The 26,981-nt window shown below is 40.3% G+C and overlaps 1 protein-coding gene across 2 annotated transcripts in view; it reads left to right on the top strand.

The window, feature by feature from the left end:
- ARHGAP15 (Rho GTPase activating protein 15) overlaps positions 1-24,959 on the top strand; it is a 335,169-nt gene extending 310,210 nt beyond the window's left edge. For both annotated transcript variants that reach the window (XM_009891701.1, XM_009891702.1), the window contains exons 13-14: positions 236-341; positions 23,674-24,959. In XM_009891701.1, coding sequence (XP_009890003.1) covers positions 236-341; positions 23,674-23,857 — 290 coding nt within the window. In that variant the 3' untranslated portion in view covers positions 23,858-24,959. The remainder of the gene's footprint in view (positions 1-235; positions 342-23,673) is intronic.
- Positions 24,960-26,981: the final 2,022 nt, after the last annotated feature.

The raw sequence follows: 26,981 nt of genomic DNA, 5'->3' as shown, positions 1-26,981 counted from the left end.
TATAATTCTGTGAACCAGAAAATTCTTCCTTAAGATTAAGAGAGAATTTTTAATCCTTGTAAATTACTCTTGGTCTCTATTTAGGTGACAGAAGGTATGATATATTCTGTTTTTAACCATATATTAATGATGGCTTTTCTTGTTAAGGTACCAGACATAGTACAGGGCAAAGTAATGTCCTAATATGGCACTCACGTGGTTATTTTATCTTTTTTATTTTTTTTTTCCCCCTTAGAAATCCAAGACAATGCCACTCGCATCAAATCCATACGGACCCTGGTAAAAAAGCTCCCTAGACCAAACTATGACACAATGAAAATCCTCTTTGAACATCTAAAGAAGTAAGTAGAACCATGGTGGTAACAGATCAATAATTTTAAAAGGAATCAGTGTGTGGTGCTCAAATCCTATTTGAAATGCGATCCAAAATACCAAAGATAATTACGTTCTTTGGCAAATCTAAGGATGATTTATGGTATCTATGTATATCCTATTCCTGCTCAAGAAATCAGTATGCCTAAGCAAAAACATCAATTTTTCCTCTACTAGAAAACAAAACAGTTCTGCTTCTTCCGATAGTCAGACACACGAAGATTACTATGCTCCAGGTACATTGAATTGGGCAAATACAACACGTTCCAGTATTGCATTTGTCCAGTTTATTTTGACTTTCTCCAACAATAGACCTTTTGAACACCATATTTTCACCATCGAGATCCCTGCCGTTCACACTGCTTTTTTGAGGCACATAATGATAGAAATGACATCACCCAAGAGCTCTTATACCTCACCAGGAAGCTTGTGACAACACAGAACATCTAAAAAACACTGAGGAGAGATTTGGAAGTGCGCTTTTCCTCTCCTAATGCTGCTGAGATGCCATAGAGGCAGAAAAATGACACTGTGAGGCTCCACCTCACCATTCCTCTGTGGTTTCCTCACTCACTGAGCTCCATTTGAAAAAGATGTCAGCCCACAAAGGCAACCCACGTTCTCATGTTCACCTTGTGTTTCGTGGCATTAACAGTAAAAATGTGCATAGACCACAGGCTCACTTGGAAACCAACCTGCAGCGGTTTGACTTGCAGAACACTGGGCAGAAGTGGCAGACCTCAAGATAGGGGCACATGAAGGGCAAGATCCTGTTCCTCCCTTGGTGGCTGTCGTGCTGTTGGGATTAACCAGTGCCATTTTGCACAGTCACTTTTCAGCCGAACAACCCTTAAAATGGAAGGGACTAAGTAGGATATAGGGCCCCATGGAAGCACTGTGCATAGAGGAGTAGTTCATCCCAGGAATGATATAATGACCCCAGTGAGTGAGTACCAAAGACTCCAAAGAAAAGACCTCTCTGAGCTTATAATGAATGATGCCTTTATACTGATCATTTCTTCTGTATTCTCCTGGCATATACATATAAGAGATATAGATCCTTTATCTTGTTTTGCAGCTTCCAGTTGAAACTGCAAAATGAAGTCCATATAGTCGTGGGAATGTCCCTATTTCATTAAGCATGGAAGGGTTTGAAGCAGCCCATAAAATGACCAAGTTTGGCCTTGCAGAAAAACAGTTTTCTATGCATTCATCTGGTGTACCGCGTGTGCACATTCTCTCCTTCAGCGGGTTATCTAGAGAAGGATGATAATTTATTACTGTCAAAGGAAGAATAATAAGGGAAATTATTTCCTGGGAAGAACCTGAGAACAAGAAGTGGGTACACGCTGTCAGCACAGATATGCCATAGACGAAATTTACTGCACCATATGTGTCATTGATCCTAACCTGAAGAAAGTTTTGTTACCTCGTCTTAGGGGAGAGATATCAGGTATACACAATAAGTCTTTGATCTCACAGTAAAATCACTTGATTGAGACTCAGGAGACGTGGGTTCAGTTCTTGGCTTTGACCGGATGTTCTGGGTGACCTTGGGTAAATCACTTAATCTCTCTGTGCCTTGGTTCCTTGTTTACAAAATGATGATAATACTTCCTTTGTCTGCCTTGGCTTTTTAGAGCATAATCTGTTCGGGACAGCAATTGTTTCCTGCTGTGTATGTGCAGCATAACTGGCAAAACTGGACCAACGCTGGTGTGTTTGGAGAAAAGAAAAAGGAAAAAAAAAAAAACCAACACTAAAATACAGACAACAAAATACCAGTACTTTGTAACGTACATGTAGAGCATACCAGACTTGACTACAACTCTATGGATATGGTGGGAAGGTGGATGTAGTATCCAAAAAAGCCCATGCTCTTACCCAAGTGTCACTGCAGAAGTCATGGTGAAGCTAGAGGTATACCGACATGATATCATGGCATAGTGATGGAAGGCAGGAAAATGTGATATTTGAGCCATTTGAGGGGCTGGGCATTATGGGAGCAATCATCTGAGTCCCTCTGAAGGTCAGCCTTCTCTGCCACACAAGAGCATCCCCAAGGAAGGACAGGACTCTTCCATTAGCTTTGCTCCATTCATATGGAAGCAGCAGTAGAATTGATACCGAATGCACCAAAAAAAAACTGGTTTGTTTTCTTGAACTTGTCAACGTGAAAGACAAGGGCCAGTCAGAATGGCCTCATGGATCTGTAAATGAGAGTAAACAAACATACATACATACAACAGAATGACATGATGTTTATATTATGCAAATATAGGCTATGTGCATTTATTTAAATTATCCTAGGAAACAAGATTAGTCTGCAGAGGTTAAAAAGCATAGAATTATATTGCTTTTAGGGAGACCCTGCAGAAGAGTCTGCCAACGTGCACAATGTGCCAACCTCACCACTGTACTTGTACTTGGACCTTGTACCACCCTCTTCAACCACAGGGTTTGCCCAGTGTAAATCACAGGAAATTCAAAAGTATTTGATTAGTTAAAAACAAAATTTAAAAAAAAAAAAAGTAAACTGGTTTGGTTTGAGGCATATTACTGCAGTTTCTGTTTTTGCTGGCGGAGGTGGCTGTTCTTGCCTGACGTTGAATTGAGCTTCAAGAGTTTTCTGATGGGGAGAAGCTAAAGGACCCCAGTTATGCTGTTTCTGCGGCATTATCATCTTTCTCCTACCCCTTTCTTTCCAATCCATCAAACAAATAGGAAAACAGGGCTATGCAGACATGAGAGCATATGTCTCACTGACACGCAGGAGCTCAGCACGAGAACCCAACCTTCATCCAGAAGGCTACGCTTACCCTAAGTTGCTGACGGCAGTGAGGTCTCACTTTGGTTTCATTCTGCAGCAATCCAGTCTGCAGGAGTAGGTCCAGATCAAGCACAAATAAGAATGTGAGATGCACTTCAGAGGGGTCCTCCTTTAGAAACCCAGACAAAGCAGCTGATGAGAGAGTCTGTGAGAAAGGCCTGGCAGCAGGGATTAACACCAGTGCCATATATCTTTCTTCAACCAAACCCTCTGAAGCTGCAAGAAGTCACAGTGCAGCGTGTGAAGCCCACAGGAGGGGGATTAAAAGCAAAGCTTGGAGTTGCAGTACCTGTTCTTTAAAGTTTTTTGTATTTGATGGAAAGAAAAAAAAACAACCCACAGATGTCCCCTATTCAACTTTGCATTAAATTTATTCTACTACTCCTAAGCAGAAGAGAAAAAATAGGAGGCTGAGAAGACGTATCATCACATAGCTCTTGCCAGTCTATACCATAAGAAATTGTTTTATTGGGACTTGTACTGAAAATAATTGAGCATAGGTTATTCATACTTCTTCCTGAAGATGAGGAAATCAAAAAATATACTTTATATGTGAAAGAAGCAACAAAACTCAACTGGAGTAGAGATTTTCCCAAATAAAGGGCTACAGAAAACAACCTGTTCTACTTGAACACGTTTAGACAATATTTGCTTGCTACACATAGCCCATATACTGCTATGCCCCCCAGTTCCACTGGACTCCACTCTGTCCTGTTGTTCATCTACAAGTGAATTTTACTCCCAGAGTGGACTAATTGCAGGTACCAGATAAAACCGATATATCTTTCTGGTCCTATTTTTCAGGCATACACAGGACATCAAATGATGCAGAAACTTTGTATTGGCTCTCTGCATAAGCATGAACTGAGAGCAACCGATCCCTGTCTGACAAATCATTATTTGTACCCAGTAATTTATTCACAGAACTATAATTCCAGTGAGGCAGATGAAGCATTTCACTCTTTAAGGATCCCACATCCTTTTATGATCAGTACCTAACCTGCTTTCACAGCAGCATCTTGAGGTAGATCTTACACACCCATGGGGAAACTGAGGCACAAGAAGTTTAAATGACTTAAAGACTCAGCATAAACCAGTAATATAGTCGAAAAAATCAAAGGGTTTTGGATTTTTTTCTTTGCACAGAAGCTCCAGCGATGGCAAAATGCTCTTTCCTCCCTAATGCAAAATGCAGTAGGGGAGAGGAGCACCCTGGCTGGGTCCTCTGTGCCGCTCTCTGAGCTGGCGAGGGCGGACGCAGCTCCGCTCCAGAAGCAGTGTGCCTGCATTATACAGCCCTGTGCCTGAGCTAATAAGCTGTGCTTATTAATGTTAAATTAATGAATCTCAGCCTGCTCTGCTTATTAGGTTGAGCTCCGTGCCACCGCGAGGCAGCTCTGCGACTCCCAGACCCGAGCTGTCTCACATCTGACCAGGCTGGAGCACAGGGCAGCCAAGCTCCAGTCTGTCTTTACCCATCCATGTAGACACCCCCTGCGAAGGGATATATTAAAGACAAAACCCCTCTCCTTGCTCCTTATTTTCCCGCACAAAGGCAGGATAATACGTGTTATTTACAGAAGTATAAGGCGGATGTTGAAATAATTAAATGGGAAGACGGGGGCCAGCCTGACGCTACCATCCCTCTCCCTAACGTGGGAAGCGCTGAACCCAGATGCCCAACTGTGGAAGATATTCTTCCAGCAGCAGCATCTGCCTCCTTGGCAGGCACTTCAGGCAAGTTGTCTGGGGAGCTCTGCAGTTGCCTCTTGGTTTATCACGTGGATCTGTTACTGTGCCCTATCTGGCTGCCTTGGCCAGGCAGAAGCCAATTCCTTTTGATTCACCTTTGAATCCAAGAATCTCCATTTATTTTGCTCCATTTTTCCCGTACTGTACATACCACGGCAAGACATTTTCAGACGCCATCCAGGCTTTCTGCCCTTTCACAGAGAGAATGATGATTTTTTTCTGATTGCCTTCCCCCTGCCCAAATTCTTCATTCTTACTAGTAATTGTTTGCATCAATTTCACTGGAAATAAGCTCCTCATCAAGAGTAGAACTTTTTATCTAAGACAAACCCCCTAATATTAATATATTAACTAACAAAAGTCATTGGTATTCATGCTCTAGTTGTTCTGAAAAATAACCTTCCCCCATGTTCATATGTCTATGAGCAGAGAAAAGCACCCGACCTTGACAAACGAAACACACACACCCCTCAAACCCCACAACATGTGGCAGCTACATGCTGGAAAGCACAAGCTTTTGCAAACTACATGCGACTAAACAGACTTATTTCTACCTATTAAAGATTTATAAAAAAAAAAAAGAAAAAAAAGGAGCCATGCATAGGCAGGAGCCCACAGTAGCCCCCACACCAGGACACGCTGACAATGTGATGACAAGTCCAGCAGCGGTACCCAGAATTCTGAGGGAAAATCAGAAAATAAAGTTAAAGTATGGCATCTAGTAATACAGGGGATGTCTGCAAACTTTTTTTTTTTTTTTAAGTTGGTGGAGGAAAGATGTAGCAAACATATGTGATTTTCACTTACTAAACTATGTGTCATATCAGCAGTTTCAGGCAGACTTACATATTAAATCTAGGCTCAGGAGAACCCTTTTCTCACACAATAGTAGAACAGATTACATTAAGAACTGTACAAGCTTTTTATTAAGAAAAAGAAGAAGAAAAAAAGTAAGAGTTATTTAAAAGAAAAAAACAATCACCAGAATGAAAGGACTATACATGAAATCTCTGTTTGGGAAACCTCAGAGAACCTGTGGGACACCTACAACCCAGTGTGGCATGGGCATTTAAATTTTGCTTCAGGAAGAATGCCCAGATTCAGGAATGTGCAGAAGCCCAGAAGCTCTTAACCAAAGGCACAGGAAAGGCTATTTTTTGAAATTATTTCCTGAATCAAGACCTTCTTTTATAATCAGGCACCTCATGAGCAGCTCTTGCTCTTCAGCCACAGGACAGCAGCAAGGAGAAAAGCTCAGCTTTGCTCCTACAAGCTCAGGGAGCAGCTACTGGAAACGTGAGGAGGAGAAACACCCTCTTGCACCAGAAGAGTGAGTAGGTGACTGGCCAGGGACATGAGAGCTTCAGTCATCCCTGACTAGCATTTTAAGATTTACATGAAATGAATTAATCACTTTCTAGCTTGAGAAGGGCAAATATATATCGAGACGTGCTCTTGCACACGTGTTTTTCTCTGTTTCAGCCATAGAAGAGTTTTAGAAGGGAGCTGGAGCACTGCCAACACTTGTCCCATTTACCACAGCTTCCCGGGGCTCAATTTGGGGGAAGGAGAAGAGTAAAACCCATTTTCCCTCTGCTAAGTACACATCGGTCTACTAAACTCTGCCCTTGTAAATTAGTGGACACAAGAAAACGTGCGCCAGGCACAAGCATGCACAGGACAAGAGTAATGATATACCTTGGACTAAAGGCAAAAAAAAAAAAAATAAAAATCCAGTCTTCCAGAAGCACTTTTATGCATTTTTATTTTATTCATTTTGGGGTAGAGACGACCTGCTACCAAGGTTTTTGCAGTGATGCCTAGTTCTTCTTTTTGTGGAATAAGAGAGTTTGGCCAAGTTCACCTCTTCCCCCAAGAATACCTTACAGCTTAGTGTTTTTAACGAGAAGAATGATGAGTAATTAAAACCACATTTTTACCTGTGTTTCCACACACTTCTTATTTCCACAACCGTATTTAAAAAATATAAACCCTGATTTTCATAACAATCAGGCGAATAATTACACTTGGTACTTTTCAATGCTACCAAGCTTCAAAATGTACTGAACTGGTGTATCAGCAAATAACAGAACGATAAAAATAATTAACATAGTTTTAATTTAAATATTTATGATACGGTTGACTCTGTGGCTGTACGGCACCATTGTGCTAGGTGCAGTACACAAATACGGAGAGATAGAGCCCCTGTTTCAAAGAGCTCCTATTGTTCATCCCACATTACTCAATATCAAACGATCTCAAAAAAGCTTTTCAAACATTAATTAAATCTCATAACTTCCTTTTCAGGTCAGTAAGTTTTATTATCCCAGTAGCGTAGATGGAGAAAGTGAGGAATGAGGAGGGTAAGGCACTTGCCCACGATGACACAGCCAACACTTCTCACTTCCACTCTCCGCTCACTTCCCAGTCTCCCACCCCGAGAGCCCCCCACGCCTTTGAAGGCTCTCCCAAGTGCGTATCGGCGCTGTGGGCGTACGCGTGCATATGGCCAGCACATCCCGGGGAAGGCCGGTGACTGCTAAATGCTCCTCGGTTAATCAAGACCATGTGAGAGTCCTGCTTCTGGTTTGCACTCGCATAAGCTTTAGTAAAATATCACTGGCGGAGTTAATTTATGTGATTTTGTAACCTCTTAATATTGCTTGGGGTTAGCGTTCTTTTCAATTCGAGTGTTTTCTATTGGTGAAAATTAAGAACGCTCAATTCATTACAAAAGAGATTTTTTTCTCCTTTTTTTTTCTTTTTTTTTTTTTGCTATTTTGGGAAATTGGGCCCTAGCACATTAATGTCCAGGATCAGTTCATCAAAGGGTAAACTGCAATGCTTTTCATTTTTCTGACTACAGATAGGGGATTTTTCTCAGAATAAGGCTGTAAAATAAATAATAGGCTTGAAGTTTCTTAAGATATTCATTGGAACTTAAAAACAAAACAAAACAGACTTTAATGCCAAAGTGTCAGTGTTCTGTGCAAAATAATTAATATAACACAATAGGATCTATTCTACTATCGATTGAAAGGGAATTTATGCAGGTAATTCATTAAGGCTAGTGGGAGTTTGGCATGTAAATCCCCCAGCACTTTGATGGGAAAACAGACCCTGATGATTTTTTTTTTTTGGCTTATAAGCTATAAAGTACATGCTTTTCAGTGGCATACGTATAAAAATTAAAAGCAAATACATGAACAACTAGGCCAGCAGAAACCCCTGCTCTATAAGACTTCAGAAATGACATTAGATTAAATCATTTTTCACACATTTCGAAAGATCCAACAATCATTTCAATCACCGTATTCAGAGAATCAATACATTTTTTGCTTCCAGAGAATGGTATTTTACATTCCAACATTTGCAGGTTATCACCTTCATACATCTCTTTTTGTGGTCAAGTGCATCATTAGTACTTCTGACAGGGTATTGGCCATTTTCTTATGAAGATCTACAAATTCTTGTAAATAAAAACCACTCTGAAAAAAAAAAAAAAAAAAAGAAGAGCAAATCTGTGGACTGGAACGCACCCTACTTGTAATGGGAACAAAAAGCTGGCAATGAAATATAAACCTAAATCACAGCAGAATGACCTACTTTAAGGCATTTGCCAAAGAGACAGTGTTTTAGACAGCTCCTCTGAAGTAGCGTCTTTATGTCTATGCCATCTGCAGATTTATTATTGTGCTTTAGAAAAAAAAAAAAAGGGAACGAAAAAAAAAAGGGGGGGAGAAAGAAAAACCTACAGTATGCCCGAACAAAACTCAGCTTCATCTATAGGAAAGATTCCAGTACTGTGGGCACCACACCCACACCTACTGATGTGGTCCAAGTTTTTTCTTTAGAGGCACCTAATTAAGAAACCCTGACTCATTTACATGGATACGTTTGATCTAAATTACACTCCAAACCACACCAAATTAGGAGCATCTGTGAATGCGAAGTGTTTGTTCCCAGTGACTGGTAGAATAGGGCCAGTTCTGGACGGCACATGTTCAAGTGACGAAAAATATTTCAGATGTAACATACTTCTGAGACCCACTTTTCCACTAATAATTCATAATGAGTTAAACCAGTATCTCTGCCTGAACAATTATTTCAGGCTGTTAAAAAAAAAAAAAAAAAAAAACAACGTCATTTTACTTTTAAAAGGAAGAGAGGGGGAAAAAGGGGTGGTAGACAACCACTTAGTTTGGTTGTTGACCCTGATAAAGGGCCTTAACACAACCATTAGCTGCAGCGCACATATTGTCATTGCTCCTGAATATACATTGCTCCTGAAGCCCGGACTAAAGGAAAGTGTTTGTGAATGACAAGTTCTTATTTGCAAAGGCCTTCTGCCTCGTGTTTTCTGTCGTTAACCCGCTGTGCCGGCTTTCCAAACGAGTCCAAGCGGAGAACGGGGTCTCAGCCCCATGATGTGGTACCCTACGCACTGGATAACATGCAAAATTCAAGACCACCAGTTTTGAGAGCAACGTTTCCCTTCTGGGCTGCTTTGCTGGTACAACCTGACGATGCTTGTTTGTGTCCTAGAAGGCCACTCCGCACAAAAACGGGTCCTGTGGCAATTAGGGAACTTTTATCCTGCTTTCCCACCTCCTGAAAAGAGCAAGCAGGAGGGGCTGCAGAAGACACTAGTTGCTGCTTTGTTGCCTTACAGTCTAAACTGACAAGCAAAAAAAAATAAAAATAAATAAATAGCCTTTATCTTGCTCTAATTTAAGCCACAGGAGCAGCCCGAGCATTGGGGAGTGCAAATCCGAATTCCATGCTGGGTTTGCAATTCCCAGTCTGCTAGCACAATTTGGCACAACCTTGGGATTTGTCCCATGATGTTCGGCAGCCACCTTTTATTCTTCCCCTCTTTTATACTTTGTGAATAGTTGAAGTTACATAATGCCAGTGACAATTTGTTTATGGCAAGCATTAGAGTCTCTGTTTTATGATTACATTCAAACTTTAAGCCACATTTTGACATCTAAGGATCATCTTGTGTTCTCATATATTATATACAATGAAGGTTTGTGTTCCAGTAAGGGGGGGGAGTAACTTTATAAATAACGTGACTCCTTTTGTCTGAAGAGATTTTAATACATTTGTCTGATCTACTGTTTTTGCAGTAGCTAGAATATAATTTGAATATATTAATATTTTCAGCAACTGTGCTCAGAGAGCCCAGTTAATAACTTATGCATGGATATATAGATACACTTCAGACAGAGGTAATGTTTTTAGCTCTTATGTTGGTAATACTTAGAAACACACAATGAAAGAGTCTGTTCTTTCCTCCTCTTTGTTGTGGGCATGCATTGTGATGGTATGGAGCCAGTGTTCTTTCTGTTGTCTACACAGCCTGGATTCAATAAGCAGTTATATATGCATATTATGACAATGTGGTCAAGGAAACCAGATTTTTTTACTATACCTTCATGTGCCTGTACAGTATAAAATCTGGTATTTATTTTTCTTGTCCTCATTCAATATGTTAACAAAATCATAATTTGATACAGGTTATGTTCACTTTATAATTAAAATTATAGAGTAAGATGAAAATACAGCAAGATGTTGCTGAATGGAAAATATTTATCTTTTCGTACATTACGCATTATGGTGCAATGTAAAATCGTAAATCTGTGGAGCGGCTAACTCCAACCAAGCGTATGAAAACTTGCCTCCTCCCCTGGTCCGCAAGATGCAACCAGTTCCCTCCTCTAAACTGAGGGTTTCTACACCCGTCTCGGCCCCGCTGTTAGATGGCATTGCCACATCCTCTCCAGAGCTTTGCTACGGTCTTCTGGAAAAAGACCCCTTTCCATGGAGATGAGCCAAGAAAAGGGAATTCAGAAAAGTTCCATATTTTTTATAGATCCTGCCAATCTGTCTCCTGTAGGTCTCCTAGCACCTTCACGGACAAAGTGCAAACTTTTCACACCATGTTCTCTGTGTCAGCACTAGACTCAGCCTCACCAAACCACCTCAGCATAGCACTTCATCTGCCTTGACACTGTTCCCACTTCCCAGATCATTGCTGTCCACATTGCCAAGTCCAGGCCTTCAGCGAACACTACCAGCAATCTTGGAGACCCCAGTAGCATATAGCATATGGGACAGCCCTATAGCATATGGAAGCTTTCCAGCAAGTAAAGTTTACTGCGAACATCAGTTTGACCGTATTCAAACTTTCAGTCCAGAGAGGTTTTTCAGTAGGGCTGGGGCAGTTGTAGTAGCAGGCAACTTAAGACCACCTCCTAGGATGACCCAGATATGTTTCCATATCTGGATAACCGTCTCATAAAAGTGTCATCAAAAGAATGAGTTTTCCATTCCTTCAGAGCACCTACCCCATGGAAGTCATTGTAGCTGCTATGGACTCCGTGTCAGCCCCAAGATTTCTATCTCAGGGCAAATTTCATGTCTTGATGAATTTGTTTTGAATCTCACCTGACCACTATGGTGAGGAACTGCTTAACCTTTCTGGGTTACATGCTAACCGGTTTCCATCACTCTTCATATTAAATTATGTTTATGCATTTCCACATCCTGAAACTATAATATTTGCTTCCTAAAGAGGCACTTTATCAGCTCATAAATCCATTTATGACCATTCACTGAAGGTTAGTCATTTTCTGCTGTAGGGGAAGATCCATGGGGCACCTACAAAAAAGTGTCCTGAATTTAGTCTTATCTGAAGGCCAGACAGCGCAGTGTCAGTGGTCTTCTGGAGCTCAAGGCAGTGAAAGAAAAACCACATGCAAGGCATTTAAGCTCCATCCCCAAGAACAGCGTGCCTACGAGTAACGCCAACAAGCAAGGCCATACAGGGACGGCCCTGTTTGGCAGGTGGGCGCTATCAGAAATGCTTTTCCACAACTAGGTGTATTGAGGCATTTTACTCTGTTAAGCTATGACCGAGAGATCCAATGTCCTGGAAGCTGCTTACTGAATCAACAGCAAGATTGTACCTGTTGTTCCGAAATCCTCCCCTGTCTGTCAAATGTGATTTCAGTTTGGAGGTCTAAGAGACTCGTGTATGTTTTCTCACCAGTTTTTCTAACTGTGGATTTTGATCAGGGTCAGACAAAAGCAGATATTGGCAAGTCTGGTCACTTGAAGCTTCAGAGATGAAAGAAATACAACTACTGAGAGAGGTAGGGCTGCCTGTATAGAGAATAAAGACTTCTGTTAAGTGTCTAAGGCAGTTAGACCACAGTCATCTGAGACCAGTACATGTGTGAACGGGTATTTGACTTAAAAAGGAACTAATGAGAAAATTCAAAGCTAGTTTAAAGCTGGGAAATATTGCAGAAATTGCAGTACTACAAAGGGTGCATCTCAGAAAGAGACAATACATGGAAAATCCTCCACTCCAGGCAGCTCGTGCATTTAGTGCAATGGACTATACACATGCACAAAAAATAAACATCAAGCTAAGGTGAGTGGACAAGACAGACAAAGTGTAAGTAGGAAAGACAATGCTGACATAGTAAATTCATTGCTCAGGGGCAAGTAAAATGTAAATAAGTTTAAAGAAATCAAAGACTCATGGCACATACTCACTAGTGCATTTAAGAGATACATTCATCCTACTCATGTTCAATATCAGGGCTGAAACAATCGTGATGCTGGGAGGCATGTTAAAGCATCTTTCAAATCTGATACAAATGCAGCACGTATATATTGCAGTAGTAGCTTGTGGAGAGCTCAGAACTGAACCTGAAAGAGTAGGAATCCTGGTTGAGGTCAGATCCCGTATAAAATCATCTCTGTTGGGCAAAACACCGCACAAAGACTTACATTTTAAACAACAAGACGGTGATAACATAGGTTAAAAAAATGAAGATTTTATAGTGGGAACAATTAACAGGCCAATATTAAAATGGTTTTCATTATGTAAAAAGACTTGAAACTAAGTGATTTATGAAGTAATTACAAATATAGGAGCTCACAGAAAAGGAAAACTTTGGTGAGAGATTGTTCTCTGACTTTCGTGGAATTCTCTGCCACATCCTCTGATTTCAACATCAAAAAATTACTGGCTGTCTCACAAAACTGAGTAATTTATTTGTGACACTGGACAAAAACAATGTGGTGTTAGAGAAAACAAGTTTTTCAGAAGAAGCTCTAGACTCCCCAGCAAAGATGCATTTCTGAGCATGTTGCGTACAGCTCAGCATCCCAGGTTGAAATTCCAGCCAATCACCACTTTGGGACTCTAAGTCAGAAAGTATACCTGTCATATCCAGGGCTGAATTATTTGCTATCAACTGGATTACTGTTGCATGAAAGGGCTATAATTGAAGGCTGCAAGAGGTTATAGATTGAACATAGTCAAAAGCAGTAATTCCACTTAGTAAAAGTAGATATCATCCAAAATGAGAAAAGTTAAGCTTATATCGGGTGAAATTCTGACTCTATTCTGGCTCTCAGTCACTGGAAGTTTTGTCAGTGACTTTAACAGTAATCAAAATTTCACTCACTGTTGAGCGAGATGCTGCAAAGGGTGTGATGAAGTGAAAGTTAAAATAACTGTTAACCTGGAGCTTCCAAAATACATTTTCTGAGCACGGACTCTGTCTAACTCAGTGTTTTCCTGACATATCAATGCAGACAGCCCTTCTGGGGACCAAGCAGATAAAACTGTGCTAGTGGAGTACATCTAGGATGAGCAGGAAGAACTTCCCTGCTGTAACTGCTGAAGTTCCCATTGTTCATCATCCTGCGGGCCATGGTGGAACTGGACTACTTAAGCATAGTGGTGTATACTTTGTAAGATGCAATTTCAGAAAGCTGTACCATCGCTGAGTATCAGTGCCAGTGCTGACGACCTTCCACCTGAGCCACTCTTTGGAAAGATGGGTAGACATTACTGGAAGAAGGAGCATAGTAGTGGGCTGGCAGACACACTAAGTTTACTGGGAGGATTATATTATAATAGTTTGGGTTGGAAGGGACCTTTAAAGGTCATCTAGTCCAATCCCCCGACAATGAGCAGGGACATCTTCAACTATATCAGGTTGCTCAGAGCCCCGTCCAACCTGGCCTTGAACACCTCCAGGTATGGGGCATCTCCCACCTCTCTGGGCAACCTGGGCCAGTGCCTCACCACCCTCATTGTAAAACATTTTTTTCCTTATATCTAGCCTAAATCTTCCTTCTTTTAGTTTAAAGCCATTACCCCTTGTACTATGGCACCAGGCCCTGCTAAAAAGTCTGTCCCCATCTTTCCCGTAGGCCCCCTTTAGGGACTAGAAGGGGCTATAAGGTCTCCCCGGAGCCTTCTCTCCTCCAGGCTGTACAACCCCAACTCTCTCAGCTTGTTCTCATAGCAGAAGTGCTCCAGCCCTCTGATCATCTCTGTGGCCCTCCTCTGGACCTGCTTCAACAGGTCCATGGGGTCTCACCAGAGCAGAGGGGCAGAATCACCTGATAATACTGTCTCTCATCATCTTTCTACCAGTAAATCTGAACCAAAGAATGCAATTTAGGTGCATCTGCGGACAAGGCTCCATAGGGTCTCCTGTGCCGTTTCCATATAACCTCTGCTTTGGGTATGTTGTAGAGGGTGGTGTCTTTCACTGAATTAAAAAACATCTGGGTTACCAGCAAAACTGGTGGCTCTACTTTTTTGCCATGTACTTTTTGTTTGTCCATCACTAAGCATGCCAAAGCCTTGCTGTCCCCATCAGAAAACAATGCTGTTAATAACATTAATCCACCTTTATGAAGAGCCTTTAGCTTTATGGAGGAGTACCAAATATTCTTAAGACAAAGACAAGAGGATAATAAGGAAATGTGTTTTTTCCCTTGCTGACCTAGTTTCTAACCTCACTTTAAAATCTTCCCTTGATTTTAATTATGCTTAATCTAAAGCTAAGCTCACAAATCTAGCAAACTTAAGGACTGCTTCTAAGTGAATTTTCTCGCCTGTCAGAGTTCCTCAAGCTTTCTGTGCCACAGCTGGAAGTTTATTTCCAGCCCAGATACAAAGTTGAGACAGCTCTCTACCCGTAGGAAGCATCCAGCACCGCTACTGTACAACGCGTGAGTTCAAACGCTACCTTGCTCGAATCGAGCCTGTGTACAGCATTCTTCACAGAACAATTGCAGTCCTTTTCTCATCAGCGATAGCCAGAGGCAGTAATAAGGGTGAAGGATATCTATCATGAAAAGTCCAGTGTCAATGTGTTCCCCCAATTTATTTACTGACCTTCAATGCAACAGCCATACTCCTGACCCTCATGAGATGAAGCCTAAGGGGAAATGGCACTGAGCACCAATTCCATATCCTGTTGTTCTGTGGTCTAAATTAAGTGCTAATTAATTACCACTGGCATCTTTGGCATTGCCTGTCAAATTGGATTTAGGATATCCTTTCGCTGTTTAAACAAATAGCCCTACATCTAAAGCTAAAATCCCAAGTGTTAGCATTTTCTTTACTTTTAAACTTTATTTCAAAATTCAGCAAGTATGCCCATGGATTTTGCAGGTAGAATTCAAATAAAGGAAACAGGAATTGATATTGTCAATTTTGATTAATAGTCCCTCATTAATAAACATCCTGTTATTCAGTTTCCACCTGCAGTTGCTGATGTTGCCTGGAATCAATTAACTCATATAATTTGATTTATTTTACAAAGACATTTTTGGATGTGCTGTGCTGATGATAAAGGTTCTATATTTACAATTCTTGATTTAAGGGAGATTGTTACTAACTGCTTTTTATTTTTAATGTTACAAGGAAATGTAGCTTCAGGCATTCCTGAATGAAAATATTTAAGTAATTGAAAAAGTTAAAGCTTTATTCATGTAAAACTATCTCTTGCCTTCTGAGCTACACAGGCCATAAAAGCATACGGCTCCAGGACCTGTGACAGGTTGGTCTTTACAATAAGCTAGTTGTTCTGAAGAAAAAGATCAGAAATAGATTTTAAAAAAAAAAAATAAAAATGATCACAGCAAAAGTTACACCACCAGCCAAAAATACAGTTAAGGGCTCTATGTGTTATATCTCTGTCTGAACATATATTATTCTATGTAGTCTCACACTGCCTTTATCACTCTACTAGCCAAACACCTCTAAGAAGTGCATTAGCATCTGCCTAACATCTGTCACGGGTGGTTTTGTTCTCTCCCATCCTCTCCCCAAGGAGAGGCTCGTGCTTGCAGTGGTAGTGTGGCTTTTGAAGAGGGGTCCGCTGTTGTTTGAGATATATATGCTGCCGCAGGGCTGTTCGAGAAGGCAAAAATGAATGCCCCGTGCGCGGAGCTGCAGGTAGAGGAGTCTGAAGTGCTTTTTAAGGAAGTTCCTGGCCTTCAGCTGACTCCTACTAACCCCTGTTGTCCCCAAACAGGCAAAGTTGCTCAATAGCAACTTGCACTGTGATAACATGGACTGGCTGGATCTCCTCCTCCCCCTGGTCTTATGAGCATTAGTCACAACCAGTTTGCATTCACACACCAAAAATTAGAAACCAAGCCAAACTGGGAAGACAGAGTGCTGGTTGTCAGTAAATGGAAGGTCACTCAGTTGGTTTAGTTTTTCAAAAGGGATACCTGAAACTTTTGCAGTAATAGGGAAGATTTTGTGGAAAGATTTTGAACCCGTTACTTTGATGAAAGATGGTGTGGGAGAGCGGGACTTGAGTGTCTGCCCTCATCAGTGGAGCCACCACGAAGTGGTGATGAGCTCTTGCCCTTGCTCTCTATGCCATGCTGGGACAGCAGTGTGCACCCCCTGCTTTTGGAGCTTCTCTAACACAGGAGATGGCCAGAAAAAGAAATGATCGCAAGGCTGAGATGCAGGTACCACGTTACTCTGCTCTCTTCATATAGCCACAGCCAAGGGCGGAGGCAGGAGCGCAGCTCCCATTGTGCAGAAGGATAAACAGCACTTCTCTGAAGCACATTCCTGAACGAAGCCCCTGTAGAGGCCTGAGTCCCTTTAGATATCTAATTGGGCTTTTACATCTTGGCTTCAGTCACCTGGAAAATGAAGACTTTTTCTACAAGACAGGGGCTATGTGAGGTGTGTGCAAAGGCAAGAGCACACATGTTCTTCGGAAAGGACGTCATACAGGTAGCAAAGTTCACCCAATAGTGAGAAGAATTTATTTTGAACTGTGCTTTTATTAAACTAGGCCAAGCCAGAAGACATGCCTTTCTTCAGCTTTTCAGAGTTTATTCAGCCAACTGCGAACCGATGTTCGGAGTTACTTTAGTTATTATTTTCATTGAGGGCTGGGCTCCAAGGCAGTTCATCCAGGGAAGGGCTCATGCTGTGAGATATGTGGGGGATCCCCTGAGGAAGCCCATTCTCCACCAGGTCCCTGTCAGCTGTCCAGGTACTATATATAGCTACCCAATGGTCAGATTTAAAGGCTAGTCTGCAGAAGAAGACAGCATCAAGTGCTCGTTTTTGTGTCCCAGAGCAACTGAAGAGCAGGGATTTTTCCCAAAGAGCTGTAATATGAACCCACAGCTGCAGAGCACAGGAAGCCTATGGAGTTTCTGTAGGCCAGGAGCCATGGAGGCTATTTTCAGCAAAAGCAAGCACTTAAGTATGTCTGAACTATTTCTGACCCCTCTCGTAACATATCCTACGCCATGACCTGGTTTCTCTATTACCAGTCTTGGATAGCTATTGTTTCAAACTCAACCTATGGAGCAAACAGGAATTTCGAGTACCTTCGTGTTTTACACAGGCAAAAGAAAGCAGCTAAAAACTTTACTAGTCCACGGTGATCCCTGAATTGTGTGTATTTGTTGCAGAAGAAAGCGCATGGCACATTTTGAAAAGGACAGACATTTTAGTGTGTTGGAGCTCCTCTATAAGCATAAAACTCAGGTTGTAGCTACATACGCACAAATTCCCACCCCCCGCCCTCCCAACACAGTATAAAGACTTTACAAACAACAAGCTGAGGATTCAACTGATAATGTTTGCATTTGCTTAGCTTCATCAGCTGGTGAATACCACTGTAACGTAACTGAACAAATCATCCATAAAGCCAGTATATAAATAATAATGAGGTTTAGTTTGCATTCATCAAATATCAAGAATCCCAATTTATTGCTAAATTTTAAATTTATCGACGTTGCAGTGCAATGAGTTGAACAGTTTACGCAAAATAGAGCTCAGGGTATCAGGGGCTCACTTACCACCGATTATTTCCGTAAGTCTCTCAAGATGAGGTTAATTTGTGCACAGGACTTGCACCCGTCCTCCACAGCGGGTGTGTTTTGCTGCCTGGTATATCCCACTGGATATGGATACCTCTGCAAGGCTTTTTAGCCTGTTATAGAAGGACACTTATCATTGTTTGCATTTTAAGAGGACGCTCAAAGCCAAACTTTGTAGCTCAGTGGTCTTTTTAGTACCAAAAACCACTTAAGTTCTTCTTGAAGCACAACTACTATAGCTGAGCTGAAAAAAGTTTACAATAGAAAATGATGGTGCAGTAATATGCTGTATCTCAGGAAAGTTTGTAACAGGCCTTAAATGGAAAGGAAACACATTCAGAAGAAACCTGATAGTTTATCTGTGCATCATTTTGTACTTGTGCTTCCTTCCTTACACTGAAAAACCCGTCTGCAAAAGCCCTGCCGAAACGTGCTTATACACACACAGACATTATCGCTTCCTAGGATGGTACGTTTTATTATCAGGTTATTTTCCAGTACATTTGGCACAGTTAAGGTAAGTATATTAACTTTACTTCCAAATAAAGAAAACAAAGTTGTACTGAATGTCTCAGCCATTGTCAATGAGTTAAGAACTGACAGGAGGTCCGAGTAATCAACCCTGTCTACTGCACCGAGCTTTCCCCTGGGACATCTCTTCTGATCATACAATGTATCTGACTGGCATGGATGTAGAATTGCTTTCAATAAAGATTTTATTTCAAGGTTGGATGATTCCTTCCCAAATGCCTTGTCACTAAAGCAAAGTATGTAATACCTGTTATTTTTTAACTCCTGTGAACCAGCATTTGGGAAGGAGAGGACCATAAAATATTGAGCTATGAGCTGTTCATCATGAGAGTCAAATTTTAACACGTTCAAATCGATTGGGAGCTCTGCAATAGCCAAAGTCAGAAAGCTGCTGCATAAAAACTGGCCCATAACAGTGCAGTGAGAAGACCTGTTAACAGTGTTACAGCTGAGTTGAGTTGAGTTGAAGGCAGCTGAGCCATTCCCAGAGCCGAGTCCTTAAGCTAAAGCATTACGTTTGCATATGCCCAAGTATATATAAGAAACAGATATCAGCTAATTTGAGGATAATTATTGGCAAAGTGAATCAATGGGATGGGCAGACTTTAACACACAGACACAGTTCATAGGAACTTACATATCAAATCAGCCCCGTCGTCCATCGGGATGAGCAGCTCTGACCATGACGATGGTCGCTAGCACACTTCAGCAAAGGCACAAAATCCGCTCAAATGGGTTGTCATGGAATAACCCACTTAGAGAGGAGTCGGTTCCTAATTCTGTAAGGTTAGTTGTTATACCAAGAGGACAGATGTCACAAATACATCATTTTTTCTTCTTTCTGGGGAGTTTTCTTTGTTCCCATGCATCTTTAATCTTTCTTGGCCTCTGTTTAGGTCTTGTTTTCTGTCTCTCATGGCAGGGATTTCCCTAGTTAAACAAAATATTGTGCATAATGCTGGTGGACAGGATTTTGAGAAGATCAAAACCTGCTTTTAACCCTCAATCCTCATGAATTCAGAGGATGGCATTTCCTACACCTGCCATTCTGGCCCGTAACTTTTTACCGGGAGACCCATTCTTACTCTTCTGACATCTTCATTTTGTAATGTGTTGCCCTTTAGTCATAGTCTGTATTACCAGTTCATGGAAGAGCAGCAACATTGTTTTATTGAAAAGTTACCCTGAGATATAATTTAAAAGGGTAAAAGAGTAGTAGGCATGGCTAAACCCAGTTCTGCTAAGGGTAGAAACACTCCTGACATTGAGCAAACTTAAATCCTCATGGGCTGGAAAGGGCCAAGAAAGCAAGACTAAGCAGTTCTCAATGCAGCTGGCAGAGGACAGCTCTACCTTCAAACGCTCTCCAGCTTACAGTAGAGTGCCCTTTCCAATGGGGTTTTCCTCCCTAAGTATGCTGACTTTCATTTTTTATGTGCAGTAGTTACAGTAAAAAAGCCGAGGAATCAGAACCACTGTTGAAACGCTTTCCCCTCCTCAGCAGTTACTACGGAGTAAAAATGGATGAAGACCATTTCCTAACACCTACTGTGTTTGAAGTAATAATCCAGTGTGCTTTCCGAACGTCAAAATTAATAACGATTTTATTTAGAGAGTTTGAAAAGTGTAGGTTTAATGGAAGCAGAGCACCAAACTCACTATACAATGACCCTCTTAGCTGTGGAGTTGCCCTGCTCTCAGTCACACGCTTTCCAGCTTACAGTTGCCTTAGCAACAGCCAAAGCATAAATTCCAAGTATTTTTGCGTATATATCTGCCATTGACACTAGCGCCCTCCTATCAGACACTTCTGCTGTTTTAATACATCATTAATTTCATTACTATTAATAATGAGAACTGTATTTTCAGCCTATCTCCTAAATTGTGATCTTAAAGGACTGAAGCCATTCCTGGAGCTCACTTATTTGGGGAAAAAAAAAATAAAAATCTTGCACTGCATAACGCCCAACAATTTCTTGGTATGGTTCCAGCATCTGTGGCACCGGATTATAGATTGTTTCTAAAATAATCTTAAATTGATGGATCATTGCTGCTTCCATTTGGGCTTGACAAAAAGTAGCTCTGGCATTTCCTTTCACTTTTTATGTTGTAAATGGTGTATCACTCTTTCTGCTCTTTTTCTTGCCAAAAAAAAAAAGAATTCTTGCCCATTTTTTAGGGATTTTCTCTTTTAATGACTCAATTTCACTTAGCAGCTACAGTAGTAGCTTAAAATTTGCGTATTTGTTTTTGGGTTTCTTTGACTTTTTGTTTTTTGGACATATTAAAAAAAATAGTAGTTATAGAATTTCATTGGTAAATATTTGTAATTTTAAAAGCATAAGGTCCTAAACTTATAATTATTTTATTCAGGCTGGATTGAATTCCTTCCTTCTTTCCCTCCAGTAGCTGCATTTTACCGCAAATTATTTAACTACTCAGACTTTCCATGTTTTCAAGACTGCTTGGTTTATAGTTTTTTGTTATTATGGTCATGAAAACAAGTACGGCTGCAAGAATAGATAGAAAATATTAAGAATTTTCAAGAGATTTTGTCAATACAAGAATTATTATACTAGTGTTAAGCTTAGGGGCCCCAAATATATGAGGATGTTCATAGTGCCATGCTCCATACTGATGAACCACAACAGATAGCCGGTTCCCCTCGATCACCAATGCACACCATGCACAACCTCCCTTGCTTCATGCCATACTCTCACCTCCTGAGAGCTGAGCAACCACAGACCGTGTGGCATCTCCAGGAAAAATAAGGGGAATTATTCTGCTCCAGAAACATGGCAAACAAGGACAGAAGGCTTGTCCATCCATCTTTGATTTTCTGTGTCCATATCAGAAACATAGAACCACAACACCTTGCTCCAAATTCTACAGATAAAGGAAGTCAGACCTTTCCTCTCCCTTCAGCAAATTGAGTTCTGGCACCACTATTTTTACCCTGACTCTGCTCATTCATGGTCTGCTGCCTCCTGCTCTCTGCAAGGTGTTTCTCCTCCAGCTTCATCAATGCTGTCCATCATCACCACCACCACCTTGCAAAGCCATGGCTGATGCTAAATTGATGCTCTCTAAAGTTATACAAGACACAACTGCTGAATATGTTTTTTTTTTTCCCCTGGTGAACCAGCATCTCTACCCATGCTGATGTTAACTGCAAATACTTTATCAGTTTGCCAACTTCGAGCATGTAACAAGCTCAACACAAATTGACTTCTTCACACAGGGAGGACACAAGCTCAATGTATGTGCTTCTGCATAAGTGGCAGGAAAACAACCTTTCCGTCCCTGTAACACACATTTTTAATTGTCATAAAGATGTGTGATGTCCATCAGAAGCCCACATAGTCATTTGGCAACAAAGCTCCTAAGTTTTAAGACCTTCTGAGCTCCTAAGAGAAGAGATGATATGTTAATATTACCACAGAGGAAAGATAATTATTTTTTTAAATTTATAATAAAGATGCTATATTTTAAGAAACTAATAATTAAGGCAATCTGATTAGTGCCATATGGAGAGCGTTTTGTGCAATGGACACCACAGTTACAAGCATGAGGCAGAATTAAGTAATGTTTCCTATTTATATGTGGGGAAAAAACACGAGTGTTGATGTTCAAGGAACGTGATAAATGACAAGATTGGCAGAAATCCACGAGAAGATGCTCTTTGCTGTGTGACCCACCTGCTAACACGAAAGAAACCTTTTTTTAAGTGACTGTACCCATTATGTCTCACGAAGTTTCTTTCACTTATAGTGTAGCTTGCTGTAAATTCAGCAACAAGTATGGGAAAACAGAGACAATTATGATGAATTTTAAATTGCGGTCTGGATTTTAAAAAGGTAAATGAGCGACAATGAGAGAGACGGGGGAAAAGCAGAACTTGGCTTCAACAGTCTACTTGGAATATTTAAGTTAAAACTAACAGGTTAAGGAAGCACCCATAAATTCAAACCTTTACATATTAAAGTTACTTCTAGTTCACATTCCTTGGTAGAGCTGTGTAATTTATTTATAAAATATGTATCTTCATTTACTAGTCTTACCAACCTAGGATATATTATATGTTCTGGAGGGTGGAAGGAAATGGATTTCTACTTAGTTCATACTCACCGCTGCAGAGATTTATGCGAAACTGCCTACCTAAACTCCATCCATTAAACCTATATTGTTCTTAGACCAGACTTCTCCATCCTTAATGCCATTTCCACAAGAATATTAAGTCTTAATACAGACATAAGATCAACTTTTAATAATAATAGTCCTCCTCTTGTAATTTTGTGGGTAATAAAGATATCAAAGGTTATAATCCTTACCATTATTTTCTAAGTCATCTCATTAAGGTATGTGGTCTCAGCGTCTTTCAAGAAACTTTGTGTCAGGATAAGGCATGCAAAAGTCTTTAGTTATATAAATTTCACAATCCATTTCAGACCATACTAACTTTATTGGATTTAAATTAGCAGAAGGAATGTGTTTCATATGAGCTCTATATTAAGGGGTTTTTTTTGGTTTTCCAACTCTTTCAGTGCTGGAGACCATGTTAAGAGAAGCAGGAAGCTTCTCCCTGGAGCCACCAAAACTGTTGACACCAAAATTGCTCAATTCCCTTAGTGTAAAGAGCAATCCCTATTTTTGGTATCTGAATATATGAGCTCAGAAATTATTGCCTTATAGCACACATACAAACTAATGCTCATTCACCAGCTATAATTGTGTCCTGATATAAAAGTACTGCAAATGGGGCTCTAGACCTCCACCCCGCGCACGTCTTGCTGTCTGGGACTGACTCTCCTGCCCTTGTTTGTCAAGTTGGCAGAAGTTGTCTCTTCCCTCCCTCTTTTCTTTCTTTTTGATAACTTAACCAAAAAAACCCACCCCTGTTAGGAGAATCAGTAAAAAGTGCCTCTATGTACTTCAAATGCAACAGCGACTCCTTTGACATCTCTCTTTTTTAACCAATTCTTTCCTTTCGTCAACAGGATAGCAGCCAAGGAATCCGTGAATCTTATGTCAACACAAAGCTTAGGAATTGTGTTTGGACCAACACTCCTTAGACCTGAAAAGGAGACAGGGAACATGGCAGTCCACATGCTGTACCAAAATCAGATAGTTGAACTTATGTTGAGTGAGTACAGCAAGATCTTCAGCTCTGAGGAAGACTGACAGACAGGGCCTGTTATTGAAAACGTTCACATCTGTCTTGATGTCTAATATTTTTACATTTCTGTAAACATATTTCTGAAATATTTCTTTTTCTTTCAAGTGACAGATGCCTCATTTTGTGAAAACTTAATGATGATTTTGTGTTTAATTTTCAAACATTGGAATAAAAAATATTGTCAACATTTGCCTATATGTATTCTGCATTAACCCTTTGAGAGTTTCATTATGCTAGCACTCCAAGTGTCACTTTCTTTGCAAGCTGAGCATACAGCATATGGCCAAAGACCATAGAAAATGCTGTTTACCAACATATGCAACGGCACAGAAAGACAAATAGTAATTGAGGAGATTTGTGGAAAATGGATTAAAATATGTATATTAAAGGCAATGAATTAAAACAGTGATACTAGATCATTTGTAGCTAATCTGAGTATAATTCACCTCTCTCTTTGATATATAGTGAAAGTTAAAGACATGATGAATAATCAATTTTCCTACCCCAAGACTTCAAAAAAAAGATTACATTTAATACTTTTAAACAAATAAAAAAACAACAACCACACCACCAGAATGTCACTATTTGCATAACAGTGCCTAAAAAAAAAAATCAAAACCAAAATTGGAACTTTGGCATTTTTACTTAAATGCAGTACATGAGATGAAGACATTGCATGACTGCTCATTTTAATGTAACATCCATTTTGATTCTTCATCACACTGTACATCTGCCCGCTTTCCCCAGCTATCTCATGTTCTGTAGCATTTGTATTGTGCTCCTGAGGATGCTTTATTGGTGAACTACATTAAATTCATCTAGAAAGAACTTTAAAAAAAAGCCTTTTCATATGCCCTTAGGATTACTTGGCTAGACTTGAATCAATTTATGCATTTGATGGTTAGTTTCAGTTGTCATGGATAAACAAAAGGGTAACTGTCTAGAATATATCAAATATTGTTTCATTTTGAAATGTATGTTTCCAGCTATACACATCTCCTACCCTGTTTTGTAAAAGTATTCTGCTGATAAAATGTAGACTTATGTTTGACAGCTTTTTAATCAAGTTCAAAGAGAATAAATAAAACTAATCCAGTGTGGTAAAGAGTCTGTCTGGTTATCGATTTGTTCATAAAATGAAAAATAAACCATGTAAATAAGATGTGTGAAACACAGATCTAGAAGCAAATATTTAAAGCAATTAAAGACCCCAAAACATAGGATTAATGCATAGGTCTGCTGTGCATGAGAGATATGTCTTCAATATCACCTCATCAGATCATGGATTACTTCAGTTTTTACTTAGCATCATTTTGCAAAATACCATGTTACTCAGCAAAGGTTGCTCCTCAGAGCAGTCATTTATGGGAACAAACATATAATGAGGCCTGATCATTAACGAAGACCAGGCTCTTTTACCAGGTACTAACACAGGCAGACAATAACATCAAGAAAACATAAAAACTTCCCCCAAGATGTTTTCTGACTTCATACATGTCTGAAAAATCAAGCAAAACAGAGGGGTAGTGACCAGTAATTAAAATTAAAAACACAGAAACAAACATCTTTCCCATATCACAAATATTCAACATATTCATTTCTGAACAAAACTGTAACATTCTGGAGAACCCAAATTCACTTTACTTTCAAGAAAATATTTTTCATGTTAATGTCAAGCCATGAGTACTTAAACAGTAATGCTTTTCAGCATCGTCGTCTTTAGACTCTTTTAATAGCAACAAACCAGGCGCTGTTTATAGCCTGTGGAAATGACTGGAAGAAAGATAGTCAGAAGTTCAGTCTGTTCCTTAATAAAGACCATTCACATTATGGCCCCACGGGTGCTCACAATCATGCTATTGAAGTAATTTCTGCTATTACTGGAAATGAAAAGTTCACTTGTTACTTGGATCCTGTTGCACTCAGAAGAAAAGATTCTTAATTAATTAATTAATCTTCTTTTAAGCTTTCTTTGGAGCATGGAGACTCCTCTTTTCTTGTTTTTATAAGCAAGACAAGGCTTATGAAATGAAACCGTATCTTTCTTAAGATCAACTGGTTTGATGGGGGGAGGACGGCTGAATCAAGCAAACTTTTGGACACATAAGCCTTTCTTTGGTTTAGAAGGGTGCCTTACATGAATTCTGCGCAAATGCGCTGACTCCTCTACAAAATGCTTTGTTAAAGATAGAAGCCTGATAGGTGTGTAGCCAGTTCTGGAAGGACACAAGTGGGTCTCATCAGAGGAGGGTATACATCCAGGGCATATAGCAGATGTCTATCCTTTCTCATCCCGACAACAGAAAGGAATAACCATGCCTTGCTACCAAGCTGCTCCCTTCCCCAAGAGACCAGTCTTTTCCCTGTCCCCTTTAGTAGCAATATGAACTCAGTGGGAAAAAAGACTGGCTCAACTGTTATTCAAAGAGAGAACTTCACAGCTCCTGCCATCAGCCCCTCAGGGCAGAAAGCAGCTGGACAAAAGATGATAAGAGTGAAAAAGAGAAAATTATTTGCAAGCCTAAACCGAAGTGGGTTCTTTTTCCTCCTGCTCAGGTAGTTTGCTCTTTGTTAACTAAGTTCACAGCCCAGGAGGGCTCTGGCAGACTCTCTTTTGTTGCTGGACACATACATTTCCAAATCCTCAAAGTGTCTAAGTTTGGCCTCTGTCCAGCGTGAGCAATTCACTGGGCCTATCTCACCACCACATTGCTCCTCCCATTGTTACTTACAAGAATATTTGCTATGACTTGGTGGAAGTTTTGCTCAAACTTCGCTAATTTTGTAGTGAGTCAAAATTAGACTTGCAGAAGAGCTTTTTTTTCAGGAGCTAGCTTCAGTTTGAGAAAGACCACAGACACTTTAGGCAAGGAGCTACTGCTATTTAGGGTAAATGATCAGAAAAATGAAGGCTGAGAATGAAGCAGAGACAAGTACATCCAAGAATCAGTGTGTTCATCTTCATCTTCTCCCTATACAGTATCTTCTACTCAAACTCATGTGAAAAGACAGATGTTCCACTAACTTGGATTACTATAGTAAAAGGAGACATCAGAAAGCAACCTGCCATGGAACTGAAAAGGCCATTTCCAGCTAAAAAGATTTCCCATTAAAATAGAAATTAAAAAT

This window comes from Charadrius vociferus, unplaced genomic scaffold (genome assembly GCF_000708025.1).
Source record: "Charadrius vociferus isolate BGI_N301 unplaced genomic scaffold, ASM70802v2 scaffold109, whole genome shotgun sequence".
Taxonomy (NCBI): Eukaryota; Metazoa; Chordata; class Aves; order Charadriiformes; family Charadriidae; genus Charadrius; species Charadrius vociferus.
Note: the sequence above shows the minus strand (reverse complement) of the source record. Positions and strands in the feature narration are given on the sequence as shown.